Source organism: Erinaceus europaeus, chromosome 14, assembly GCF_950295315.1.
Source record: "Erinaceus europaeus chromosome 14, mEriEur2.1, whole genome shotgun sequence".
NCBI lineage: Eukaryota > Metazoa > Chordata > Mammalia > Eulipotyphla > Erinaceidae > Erinaceus > Erinaceus europaeus.
The window spans coordinates 26930775-26943458 of record NC_080175.1 but is presented as its reverse complement, the minus strand read 5'-3'; the positions used below and the strand labels follow the sequence as shown (position 1 = coordinate 26943458).

Genomic DNA, 12684 nt, shown 5'->3' with positions numbered 1-12684 from the left:
TTGTGACACCTCCCAGACCACTCCCAGTATCATTTTCTCTGTATCTCTCTCATTAAAAATAAATAGGGAGCCAGGCGGTAGCGCAGTGGGTTAAGCGCAGGTGGCGCTAAGCGCAAGGACTGGCATGAGGATCCCGGTTCGAACCCCGGCTCCCCACCTGCAGGGGAGTCGCTTCACAGGCGGTGAAGCAGGTCTGCAGGTGTCTGTCTTTCTCTCCCCCTCTCTGTCTTCCCCTCCTCTCTCCATTTCTCTCTGTCCTATCCAACAACGGCGACATCAACTACAACAACAATAAAAAAAAGACAACAAGGGCAACAAAAGGGAAGATAAATAAATAAAATTACAATAAATAAATAAATAAGTAAATAAATAAATAAGGGAGTCGGGTGGTAACGCAGCAGGTTAAGCACATGTGGCGCCAAGCGCAAGAGCCAGCATAAGGATCCCAGTTCGAGCCCCCGGCTCCCCACCTGCAAGGGAGTCACTTCACAGGCGGTGAAGCAGGTCTGCAGGTGTCTATCTTTCTCTCCCCCTCGCTGTCTTCCCTTCCTCTCTCCATTTCTCTCTGTCCTATCCAACATGACATCAATAACAACAATAATAACTACAACACTAAAACAGCAAGGGCCAACAAAAGGGAATAAATATTTAAAAATAATAATAAATAAATAAATAGGGGGGCTAGGCAGTAGCACACCGGGTTAAGTGCACATAGTATGAAGCACAAGGATCAGAGTAAAGATCCCAGTTTGAGATCCCGGCTCCCCACCTGCAGGGGGTTGCTTCACATGCAGGTGTCTGTCTTTCTCTCCCCCTCTCCGTCCTCCTCTCCCTCAATTTCTCTCTGTCCTATACAACAACAATGGAAAAAGAGAGCCTCCAGGAGCAGTGGATCTGTGGTACAGGCACCAAGCCCCAGCAATAACCCTGGAGGCAAAAAATAAGTAAATACATTTTAAAATAATGATAATAATAATAAGTTTTAAAAAGCAGCCCAGTATACAAACTTCAGTCTTTCAGAACAGATGCATTAGGTCAGCAGTTCATAACCCTGACTAATCATCATACTCAATAAGGGATCTTAACACCAACAAAACATGATTCCACACTCTACCCCCAATAAACCAATTCAGAGTAAACACAGAATTTCCTTTTCCCTTTTTAAGACATTTCTGAAGCAGTTAGGTGATTCTAATGACAAACTAGGTTTAAGATCTACTACATTCAGAAAGATTTATTCATTTTACTAGAGGTTGCACCACATTTACATGATCTGCCCCTGTGCATTTCATGTAGGATTTGCAGAATCTAGCTTATCAGAATTAACCTATATGGCATTTACCAAAAATAATTTCCCTATTTTTTTATTCATGAGATAGAGACAGAGAGAAATTGAGAAGGAAGGGAGAGATAGAGAGGGAAAGAGAAGGAGAGATACCTGCAGTATTCCTTCACCAATAGTGAAGCTTTCTTGGAGTCTTGAACCTGGGTCCTTGCACACTGTAACATGTGCACTCAGCCAGATGCACCACTGCCTGACCCCAAACATATTTTCTGCACTAAGCAAAATCACTGTGAGAGGCCACAAGGAGGAAGATTCTACCTCTGTTAAGAGACCCACTTACCTCATATTTTCTATAGTTCACCAACAAAGCCAAGAGGACAACAGCATCGTACCCATGTTCCCTACAACTTGGAGGATGGGAGAGTATCTGTAACATAAAACAGAAATATGTGAAAGAATTCACTCCTATTTCCTGGAATGCAGACGAAGAAGTCTGGAGAAAATGGTTTACCCAAAAGAGAAAGAAAGAAGCAACAAGGGAATTGACCCACCTGTAAAATTGCTTCAAATATGCTGTTGATCATCACATACTCCAGGACAGTATTCTGGCTGATGTTATCTGTCACCTGAATATAACAAGAGGCTTTCACAAAGCTTTACTGAGGTACTCTAGCACTCATGAATATTCCCTTCTCTAGCATCTAAGAAAAACAGAAATGTTAAAACACTCTACTAGATACTCTGATCTTTCAAAAGCACCCCTGGATCCACCAGAGAAAGATAATAAAAGAGCAGGAATTAGTAACTGAACTTTCTGAATATTTTAATAACTTATTGTTTTAAATTCTTATTTCCTCATATCCTCAGAAGCATTTGCTTTAACAGCTTGTTGGGTTTAATCCCTTAAATGCCGTAAAGAACTTGGAGTGGTGGTTGGGAAAGGAAACAGCATCCTGCTCCCCTCTCACTAGTAACAACAAACTAGCTTCCAAATAAAACCAAATCAGAACAAACACAAATATTCATAGTTAGAGTCTGAGAATGTATCTCAGTGGCAGAGTACATATTTTGCATGTGTGAGGTCCTAGGTTTGACCCTCAGCTCCAGAAGAAAAATCCAGAATTACAAAACTATTCCCAGATAAGAAAGGCAAATCTGACAATACTGAAGAAAGTTCTTTGGAAAATGATAACTCTCATGTGGTAAATGGTATATATGTGGCAGGTAAAAAAAAAAAAAAATCCAGCAGTAGAGCAAAAGAACTGCACGTCAAAAAAGGGGGGGACAGGTGATGGCACAGCACACTTCTTGAGCGCATACGTTACAATGTGCAAGGATCCAGGTTTAAGCCCCTGCTCCCCACCTGCAGAGGGAAATCTCTGTGAGTGGTGAAGCAGGTCTGCAGGTGTCTCTCTGTCTCTCTCCCTATCTCCCCCTTCCCTCTCGATTTCTGGCTATCTTTATCTAATAAATAAAGATAATGAAAATTTTTTAAATATTAAAAAAAAAAGAATTGCATGTTTGAGGTCCCCATCTCTGCACATGCTAGAGTGATGTTCTAGTTTTCTCTCTCACTAATAAACATATATTACTGTCAGCAGCTGCTCCCAAAAGCAACTTCTAGGAAGTAAGTGACAGTCCATACAACTATTTTCTACATATTCCAACATAACAGACTGATATAATGTCCCAGGAAAGTTTGGTTGTTTTTTTTTTTTCCTCTCTCTCTTTTCCTTTCTAACTTTGAGCTCAAGTATTCAAATAAGTTTTCCCATGCTGCCTATTAATACTCTTAACCAAAAGACTTATTGATGGATCACTTACAGTCACTAAGCAAAGGAGAAGTTTCAGACATAAACTCTTCAAACTTTCAGAACCTTCTGCACAAAGTAAGGAATCCAAACTCTCCATCAGGTTCTGAGAAAAAAACCATTAAGTATTAAACCATATCAAATAACCTCTCCACTGTTTTTTTTCTTTTTTCTTTTTTTATTTTTGATTTATAGAAAGGAAACACTGACAAAACCATAAGATAAGAAGGGTACAACTCCACACAATCCCCACCACCAGATCTCTATATCCCATCCCCTCCCCTGATAGCTTTCCTATTTTTTAACCCTCTGGGAGTATGGACCCAAGGTCATTGTGGGATGCAGAAGGTGGAAGGTCTGGCTTCTGTAATTGCTTCCCTGCTGAACATGGGCGTTGACAGGTCAATCCATACTCCCAGCCTTTCTTTCTCTTTCCCTAGTGGGGAAGGGCTCCGGGGAGGTGGAGCTCTAGGACACACTGGTGGGGTTGTCTGTCCAGGGAATTCTGGACAGCATCATGCTAGCATCTGGAACCTGCTGGTTGACAAGACAAGTAACAAACAAAGCCAAGACAAATTGTTGACCAATCATGGACCTAAAGGCTAGAATAGTGCAGATGAAGAGTTGGGGGGGGGTCTCCGTTTTGTAGATAGCTAGTAGGCATATTTTAGTTATATTCCAAAGGGCCTGTGGCTATACTAGTGTTTTGTTGCTGTTGTTGTTGTTGCTTTGTTTTGTTTTGTTTTGCCTGAGCCTGAAATCTGATATGCAGGTGGATCCTAATTATTGTCTGGGGAAATGATGTCATGGCTGGCAGAAAGACCAGAAAGCTGGGGCAGGGAAGAGAGTAGCTCCCAAATATGAGAAAGGTGTATAAATTGTTGACTGTAAATCCCATCGATTTGATGTGATCTGTGATCTGATGTGATCGATTTGATGTGATATTCAGCTTAGGAGCCTATGTAACCTCTGCATCCCTCTAGATCTGAGCTCACATTCTGTGGTCACAAGTAGGAACGTTCCAAGACCCATCTTCTTCAGGTGGAAGATATAGTATGTTGTCCAGCCTCCCTTCGGAGGATGGAACATTCTCTACCATTGTTGATCCAAGTTGAGGCAAGATCCTATGGGGGCCCACAAAGGGGTCTATAATGTTGTTCCTCATAGAGATGACCGGTAACAATAGAAAGAGGGATTTAGACGAGGTCTAGGCCCATCATGTCTGTTTGGGAATCTCAGGACTCCCCAATTAAGGCCCCAGCTGTTTCTTTTTCTAGCATGGTATTATGTTATAGAGGTTAATGTGAACAACACATAAGACACAAATATATTATTCTTTGACACTTGGGCCTGGCAAAATTAGATGAAGAAATGAAGACTTCACAATCTACTGTCTTGAGAAAAGAGCTTTAGAACAAATGCACAGAACAATAAAGAACTCACCACTCTACCAAATGAATTTTTGTAGTCTATCACCCTCATACAAATCTTTCAATTAAAGTGAAATAACAGTAACAACAAAATTTTTTAAAGTTTTTTAAAAATGAAAAATAAAAAGAAAGAAAGAGCAGCAAAAAGGGGGGGGGGTGTTGAGCACATGTGCAAGGACCCAAGATCAAATGCCAGGTCTCTACCCTCAAGGGGACATTTCACAAGTGATGAAGAAGAGCTGCAGGTATCTCTCTATCTCCTATTTCCCTCCCTCTCAATTTCATTCTGACTCTATGAAACAAATAAATAAAAATTTTAAAAAAACAATAAAATAAAAGCAATGAGTTCCACTTCAAATTTACCAAGCAAAAGCTACTGAGAGACATATGAGAAAGGTTATTCAGCAAATGCTTATGACATATAGTAAGTCTTCACTTAATATCCTCCATAGATTTGTGGAAGAGTGATTTTAAGATAAATGATACAAGGGCCAGGCAGTGGTACAACTGGCATAAGCACACACATTATTGTTCACAAGAACCCAGGTTCAAGCCCCTGGTCCCCACCTGCAGGGGAAAACTTCACAAATGGTGAAGCAGGGCTGAAGGTGTACCTCTGTCTCTTTCATTCTCTATCTCCTCCTCCCCTCTCAATTTCTCTGTCTCTACCCAATAATAAATAATATATACATACACATATACATACACATACACATACACATACACATACACATACACATACACATACACATATACATATACATGTCGGGCTGGCTTCGCGAGAGGAGACAGACGACCAGGGACTCATGGTTGAGCTGTAGGCAGTATCTCTTTATTCATGCAGGATGCAGCGCAATCTATACCAAGCTAAGCTAAACTTAAACTAAAACAAACAATGTTGTCTTTATATATACTTCCCAAGTAGGGTGTGAACAGGATGTGACATAGAGAGGGTGGAGAGAAAAGTGACTGGTGAAAATCAGAGTGTGACAAGGATAGGGGGCGGAGCAAAAACATATCATGAACCAGTGGGGATTGAACCAATGCCCTGCAGTGGTTATGTAAATAGAATACAGTAGTTATGTAAATAGAATACAGTGTTAAGCAGGGGGTATTAAACTAATGAAACAGAAGGGGTTTTTAGAAGCATACCAACATACATATATATATACATATACGTATACGTATACGTATACGTATACGTATACATATACAGCTGGGCTGTAGTGCAGTCGGTTAAGTGCACATGGCGCAAAGCCCAAGGACCAGCATAAGGACCCCAGTTCGACTCCGCCCCATCCCCAGGCTCCCCACCTGCAGCAAGGTTGCTTCACAAGCGGTGAAGCAGGTCTGCAAGTGTCTATCTTTCTCTTCCCTCTCTGTCATCCTCTCCTCTCTCGATATCTCTCTGTCCAAGCCAAGAAAAATGACAGTAATAATAACAACAATAATAATAACAACAATGATAAACAACAAGGGCAAAAAAAGGGAAAAATAGCCTCCAGGAGCAGTGGATTCATAGTGGAGGCACCGAACCCCAGTAATAACCATGGGAGTAAAAATAAATAAATATGGGAGCCGGGTGGTGGCACAGTGGGTTAAGCGCATATGGCAGAAAGCACATGGACCGGCATCAGGATCCTGGTTCGAGCCCCCGGCTCCTCACCTACAGGAGGTTTGAGTCACAGGTGGTGAAGCAGTTCTACATGTGTCTATCTTTCTCTCCTCTTCTCTGTCTTCCCCTCCTCTCTCAGTTTTGCTCTATCCTATCCAACAACAACAACAGCAATAACAACAACAACAATGCACAATTTCCTAGATACCTACCAACTTCTAAAACTAAGTAAAGAGGAAGTAGATAACATGAACAGGCCATCACAGCTAATGAAAGTGAAAGTTATCAAAAATCTTCCCAAAAATAAAAGTACTGGAACAGATGGTTTTACACATGAATTCTAAAAAACCTTCCAAGAAGAACTAATACCTCTACTTTTAAAAGTCTTCCAGAAGATTGAAGACACTGGAATACTCCCTGCCAGCTTCTATGAAGCCAACATCACTCTGATACCAAAAGCAGACAGGGACACAACCAAAAAAGAAAACTAAAGACCAATATCTCTGATGAACATAGATGCGAAAATATTGAACAAAATTCTAGCCAGATACAGCAGTATAGTAAAAAGATTGTTCATCATGATCACGTGGGGTTTATCCCAGGCATGCAAGGTTGGTTTCATATACGTAAATCAATCAATGTGATCCACCACATCAACAAAAGCAAGACCAAAAACCACATGGTCATATCAATAGATGCAGAGAAAGCCTTTGACAAAATACAACATCCCTTTATGATCAAAACACTACAAAAAATGGGAATAGGTGGAAAATTCCTGAAGATAGTGGAGTCTATATATAGCAAACCTACAGCCAACATCATACTCAATGGTGAAAAACTGGAAGCATTTCCCCTCAGATCAGGTACTAGACAGGGCTGCCCACTATCACCATTACTATTCAGCATAGTGTTGGAAGTTCTTGCCACAGCAATCAGGCAGGAGCAAGGAATTAAAGGGATACGGATCGGAAGAGAAGAAGTCAAACTCTCCCTATTTGCAGATGACATAGTATACATGGAAAAACCTAAGGAATCCAGCAAGAAGCTTTTGGAAATCATCAGGCAATACAGTAAGGTGTCAGGCTACAAAATTAACATTCAAAAGTCAGTGGCATTCCTCTATGCAAATACTAAGGTAGAAGAAATTGAAATCCAGAAATCAATTCCTTTTACTATAGCAACAAAAACAATAAAATATCTAGGAGTAAACCTAACCAAAGAAGTAAAAGACTTGTATACTGAAAATTATGAGTCACTACTCAAGGAAATTGAAAAAGACACAAAGAAGTGGAAAGATATTCCATGTTCATGGGTTGGAAGAATTAACATCATCAAAATGAATATACTACCCAGAGCCATCTACAAATTGAATGCTATGCCCATCAAGGTCCCAACCACATTTTTTAGGAGAATAGAACAAATGCTACAAATGTTTATCTGGAACCAGAAAAGACCTAGAATTGCCAAAACAATCTTGAGAAAAAAGAACAGAACCGGAGGGCATCACACTCCCAGATCTCTAATTGTATTATAGGGCCACTGTCATAAAAACTGCTTGGTACTGGAACATGAATAGACACACTGACCAGTGGAATAGAATTGAGAGCCCAGAAGTTAAGCCCCCACACCTATGGACATCTAATCTTTGACAAAGGAGCCCAGACTATTACATGGGGAAAGCAGAGTCTCTTCAACAAATGGTGTTGGAAACAATGGGTTGAAACATGTAGAAGAATGAAACTGAACCACTATATTTCACCAAATACAAAAGTAAATTCCAAGTGGATCAAGGACCTGGATGTTAGACAACAAACTATCAGATACTTAGAGGAAAATATTGGCAAAACTGTTTTCCGCATAAATTTTAAAGACATCTTCAATGAAACGAATCCAATTATAAAGAAGACTAAGACAAGCATAAACCTATGGGACTACATCAAATTTAAAAACTTCTGCACAGCTAAAGAAACTGCTACCCAAACCAAGAGACCCCTCACAGAATGGGAGAAGATCTTTACATGCCATACATCAGACAAGAGGCTAATAACCAGAATATATAAAGAACTTACAAATCTCAACAAGACAACAAATAACCCCATCCGAAAATGGGGAGAGGACATGGACAGAATATTCACCACAGAAGAGATACAAAAGGCCGAGAAACACATGAAAAAATGCTCCAAATCTCTGATTGTCAGAGAAATGCAAATCAAGACAACAATGAGATGCCACTTCACTCCTGTGAGAATATCATACATCAGAAAAGGTAAAAGCAGCAAATGCTGGAGAGGTTGTGGGGTCAAAGGAACCCTCCTGCACTGCTGGTGGGAATGTCAATTGGTCCAACCTCTGTGGAGAACAGTCTGGAGAATTCTCAGAAGGCTAGAAATCGACCTACCCTATGACCCTGCAATTCCTCTCCTGGGGATAGATCCTAAGGAACCCAACACACCCATTCAAAAAGATCTGTGTACACACATGTTCTTGGCAGCACAATTTGTAATAGCCAAAACCTGGAAGCAACCCAGGTGTCCAACAACACATGAGTGGCTGAGCAAGTCATGGTATATATATACAATGGAATACTACTCAGCTGTAAAAAATGGTGACTTCATCATTTTCAGCCAATCTTGGATGGACCTTGAAAAATTCATGTTAAGTGAAATAAGTCAGAAACAGAAGGATGAATATGCGATGATCTCACTCTCAGGCAGAAGTTGAGAAACAAGATCAGAAAAGAAAACACAAGTAGAACCTGAACTAGAATTGGCGTATTGCAATACAGATCCAAGAAGGATGACAGAGGACGTAGTGAGGGTTGTATTATTATATGGAAAACTGGGAAATGTTATGCATGTACAAACTATTGTATTTACTGTTGAATGTAAAACATTAATTCCCCAATAAAGAAATTAAAAAAAAATTCAAAATTTCCTTTGTAAAACAAATCTGTGAAATACAAATGGTCGTGGTCCAGGAGGTGGCACAGAGATAAAGCTTTGGACTCTCAAGAATGGGGTCCCAAGTTTGATCCCCTGCAGCACATGTGCCAGAGTGATGTCTGATTCTTTCTCTCTCCTCCTATCTTTCTCATAAATAAAATCTTTTAAAAAATAAAAAAAGAAGGGCAGAAAGAAAAGAAATACAAATGGTCAAAGGCACATCTGCAACTTACCTTCATGCACAGCTCTGCCTTGTCAAAACCCATCAGCATGTTGATAATGTCAAATCCAGAGGTGGACTTATTCTTTTGATGGACTCCTCGAATGAGTGCACACAAGGTCTGCAGAGAAAGAGAAAGAGTTCTTTTTAGAGAAATCTTCGAACAAGAAGAGCAGTGGACCTGTAGCCCCACAGAACAACCTCCGAAAGGCCTCCTCACCCATCTGAATTTCAGCTGTTCTATTACTTTGGCCACCAAAACACAGGCTGAGTTTTAACATGTACAAAATCCAGAAGACAAAAAAGGAACAGCAAGGCTGGGAGATAGCTCTCCTGGTAGAGTACTCATTTTATTATTCATAAGGATCTAGGTTCAAGTCCCCAGCACCACATGGGAGCACCATGCATACTAACAGTGGTAAGCTCCATAAATAGTAGAATAGTGGAGTGGTGCTGTTTCTCCCTCTCTACCCTTTCTATCTGAAATACAAAGAATAAAGTTCACCTAGAACAGGGGATTCACATAGATAGGAAGCACTAATGACCAAAAAAGAAGAAGAAGGAGGAGGAGGAGGAGGAGGAGGAGGAGGAGGAGGAGGAGGAGGAGAAGAAGAAGAAGACGAAGAAGCAGAAGAAGGAAAGATAAAGCACTGCAGAAACTAGATGATATATTTAAAAAAAAGAGAGAGAGAGGAAAGAAAAAGAAAAGAAAAGAAAAGAAAAGAAAAGAAAAGAAAAGAAAAGAAAAGAAAGGGGGTGCTTATTTAAAAAAAAAAAAAAGAAAGACTTACTTGGATAGTTCAGGAAAAACTGACAAGTTTTCAGTGTTATCTAATGATAGAGGGTGTTTCTATCTTTTGGCTGTTGTGAGTAATGCTCCTATACCACTGGTGTAAAAAAAAAAAATCAGAGACAGGGGCTGGGAGTGGAGCATGTGGTTGAAAGGACATGTTACAACATATGAGGACCCAGGTTCAAGCCCCCACTCCCCACCTGCAGGCAGAAAGCTTCACTAGTAGTGAAGCAGGGCTGTAAGTGTCTCTCTCCCTCTCTCTCTCCCCTTCCCCCTTGATTTCTGGCTGTCTCTATCCAATTAAAAAAAAAAAACTACACAGATGGTTTCCAGTTTTTCTCTGTTAAAAGTCATGTTACGAAACACCTTGAACTTTTGTCCTTGTGTAGTAGTGTGAGAAATTTTCTTGGAAGTACATTCAAGGGGGTGAAGTGGGAATGAGTAGGGACTCTGCCACCTCAGCTTTTCTTTTCTCTCCTTTTCTTTTCACTTTTCTCTTCTCTTTCTTCCTCCTCCTCCCCCTCCTCCTCCCCCTCCCCCTCCCCCCCCATTCTCCTCTTCCTTCTCCTTCTTTTCTATCTCTTTCTTTTTACTCAGCTCTGGTTTATGGAGGTGCAGGGGATTGAGCCTGAAATCTTAGAGCTTCAGGAATGAAAGGCTTTTTGCACAACCATTATGCTATTCCCCAGGCCAGCTTTTCTAGATAAAGCCAAATCACTCTCCTTCAAAAAAAAAAGAAAGGGGGGTGCAAGGTAAGGTAAAGCATTAGCGTTACCATTCACAAGGCCCTGGGTTTGAGCTCCAGTACCATATGGTAGTATTGTGGATGGCACCAGGGGAGCTCTATGGATGGTTCACTAATGCCAGAGTATCTCTCCTCTCTCTCTCTCCCTCTCTAAAAAAATGAAAAAAAAAAAAAAAAGAGCCCAGGAGCCTGCTCAGAAGTAGTGCATAAGACCCTAAATTAATTACCCAGCAGTGCATAAAAAAAATTTTTTAATGAGCTAGGAAGTAGGTGACCTAAGAGCACATGCCTCATAATGTGCATCACCCTGGGTTTAAGCCCTGGAACCACATGGGCACACCATAAATAGCAATGGGCAGGTTCTATGGATGGTACAGAGGTGCCAGGGGCTCAAACTGGGATCCTTAAGCTGGTCCTTGCACTTTGCACCACGTGCGCTTACCCACTGTGCTACCACCCGACTCCCTGATACAATTACTTCTATGAGGATCAGTTTGTTCAAACAGCAATATGGCTAAACAAACATAGCACAGGTGTTTAGTTAAATAAGCAAGGAACCAACCTCACCAATGTGTCCCAGAACCTCACCTCCCCAGAGCCCTACCCCACTAGGGAAAAACAGAAACAGGCTGGGGGGAATGGATAGAACTGCCAATGCCCATGTCCATTGGGAAAGCAATTACAAAAGCCAGAACTCCCACTTTCTGTACAGCAAAAAGAATTTTGGTCCATACTCCTAAAGGAGGAGAAATGCTAGGGGAAGATGTCCAGAGGGCTCTGAAACCCAATTTCATCAGGACCCAGAGGGAGAAGAGGAAAAAAGGAAAGACATTCAGAAGTAGTAACAGAAGTAGGTGTGACACTTAGGAAGAGAAGGCAGGACCATAGGAAAAAATGGGTAGATAGGTAGATAGATAGATAGATAGATAGATAGATAGATAGATAGGTAAACAGTTATAGAAATAATAGTTGGGCCAGCCAGGTAGTGGTGCACCTAGTTAAGCGCTCATGTTACAGTACACAAGGACAAAGGTTCAAGCCCCTGGTCCGTGCCTGCAGGGGGAAAGCTTCAAAAGTGGTGGGGCAATGCTGCAGGGGTCTTTCTGTCTCTCTCCCTGTCACCCCCTCCCCTCTCAATTTCTGTCTCTAGCTAGTAAATAAATAAAATATTTTGGGAGTCGGGCTGTAGCGCAGCGGGTTAAGCGCAGGTGGCGCAAAGCACAAGGACCGACATAAGGATCCCGGTTCAAACCCCGGCTCCCCGCCTGCAGGGGAGTCGCTCCACAGGCGGTGAAGCAGGTCTGCAGGTGTCTGTCTTTCTCTCTCCTCTCTGTCTTCCCCTCCTCTCTCCATTTCTCTCTGTCCTATCCAACGACAACAACAATAATAACTACAACAATAAAACAACAAGGGCAACAAAAGGGAATAAATAAAATAAATATTTAAATAAATAAATAAAATATTTAAAAAACAAAAGAAATAACCAATCTTTGGAGGCAGGTCACAGGACATGAAGCTGCAGCGATGGCCAGGAGGCTGTGGTCTAAGTGGGGCCTCCAGAACCAGAAGGAGCACATAGCTCTTCTTAAAATCGAAGGCATTTATGCTTGAGATGAAATGGAATTCTACCTCAGCAAGAGATGCACTTATGTGTACAAAGCAAAGAACAACACAATGATTCCTGGTGGGAAAGCTAACAAAACCAGAGTAATCTGGGGAAAGGTGACACGTGCTCATGGAAACAGTGGGATGGTTCATGCCAAGTTCCGCAGCAACCTTCCTGCTAAGGCCACTGGACACAGAAGCTGTGTGATGCTGTCCCCACCAAGGATTTAGATTTACT

General features: G+C 41.3%; 1 protein-coding gene across 2 annotated transcripts in view; it reads right to left on the bottom strand.

Annotated features, from left to right (window-relative positions):
* The window catches only part of ARMH3 (armadillo like helical domain containing 3), a 258857-nt gene that overhangs the window by 218996 nt on the left and 27177 nt on the right, over nucleotides 1-12684 (bottom strand). For both annotated transcript variants that reach the window (XM_060171444.1, XM_060171445.1), the window contains exons 5-8: nucleotides 9317-9424; nucleotides 3110-3202; nucleotides 1837-1911; nucleotides 1626-1712 (exon numbers count right to left, since the gene is read on the bottom strand). In XM_060171444.1, the coding sequence (XP_060027427.1) occupies nucleotides 1626-1712; nucleotides 1837-1911; nucleotides 3110-3202; nucleotides 9317-9424 (363 nt within the window). The remainder of the gene's footprint in view (nucleotides 1-1625; nucleotides 1713-1836; nucleotides 1912-3109; nucleotides 3203-9316; nucleotides 9425-12684) is intronic.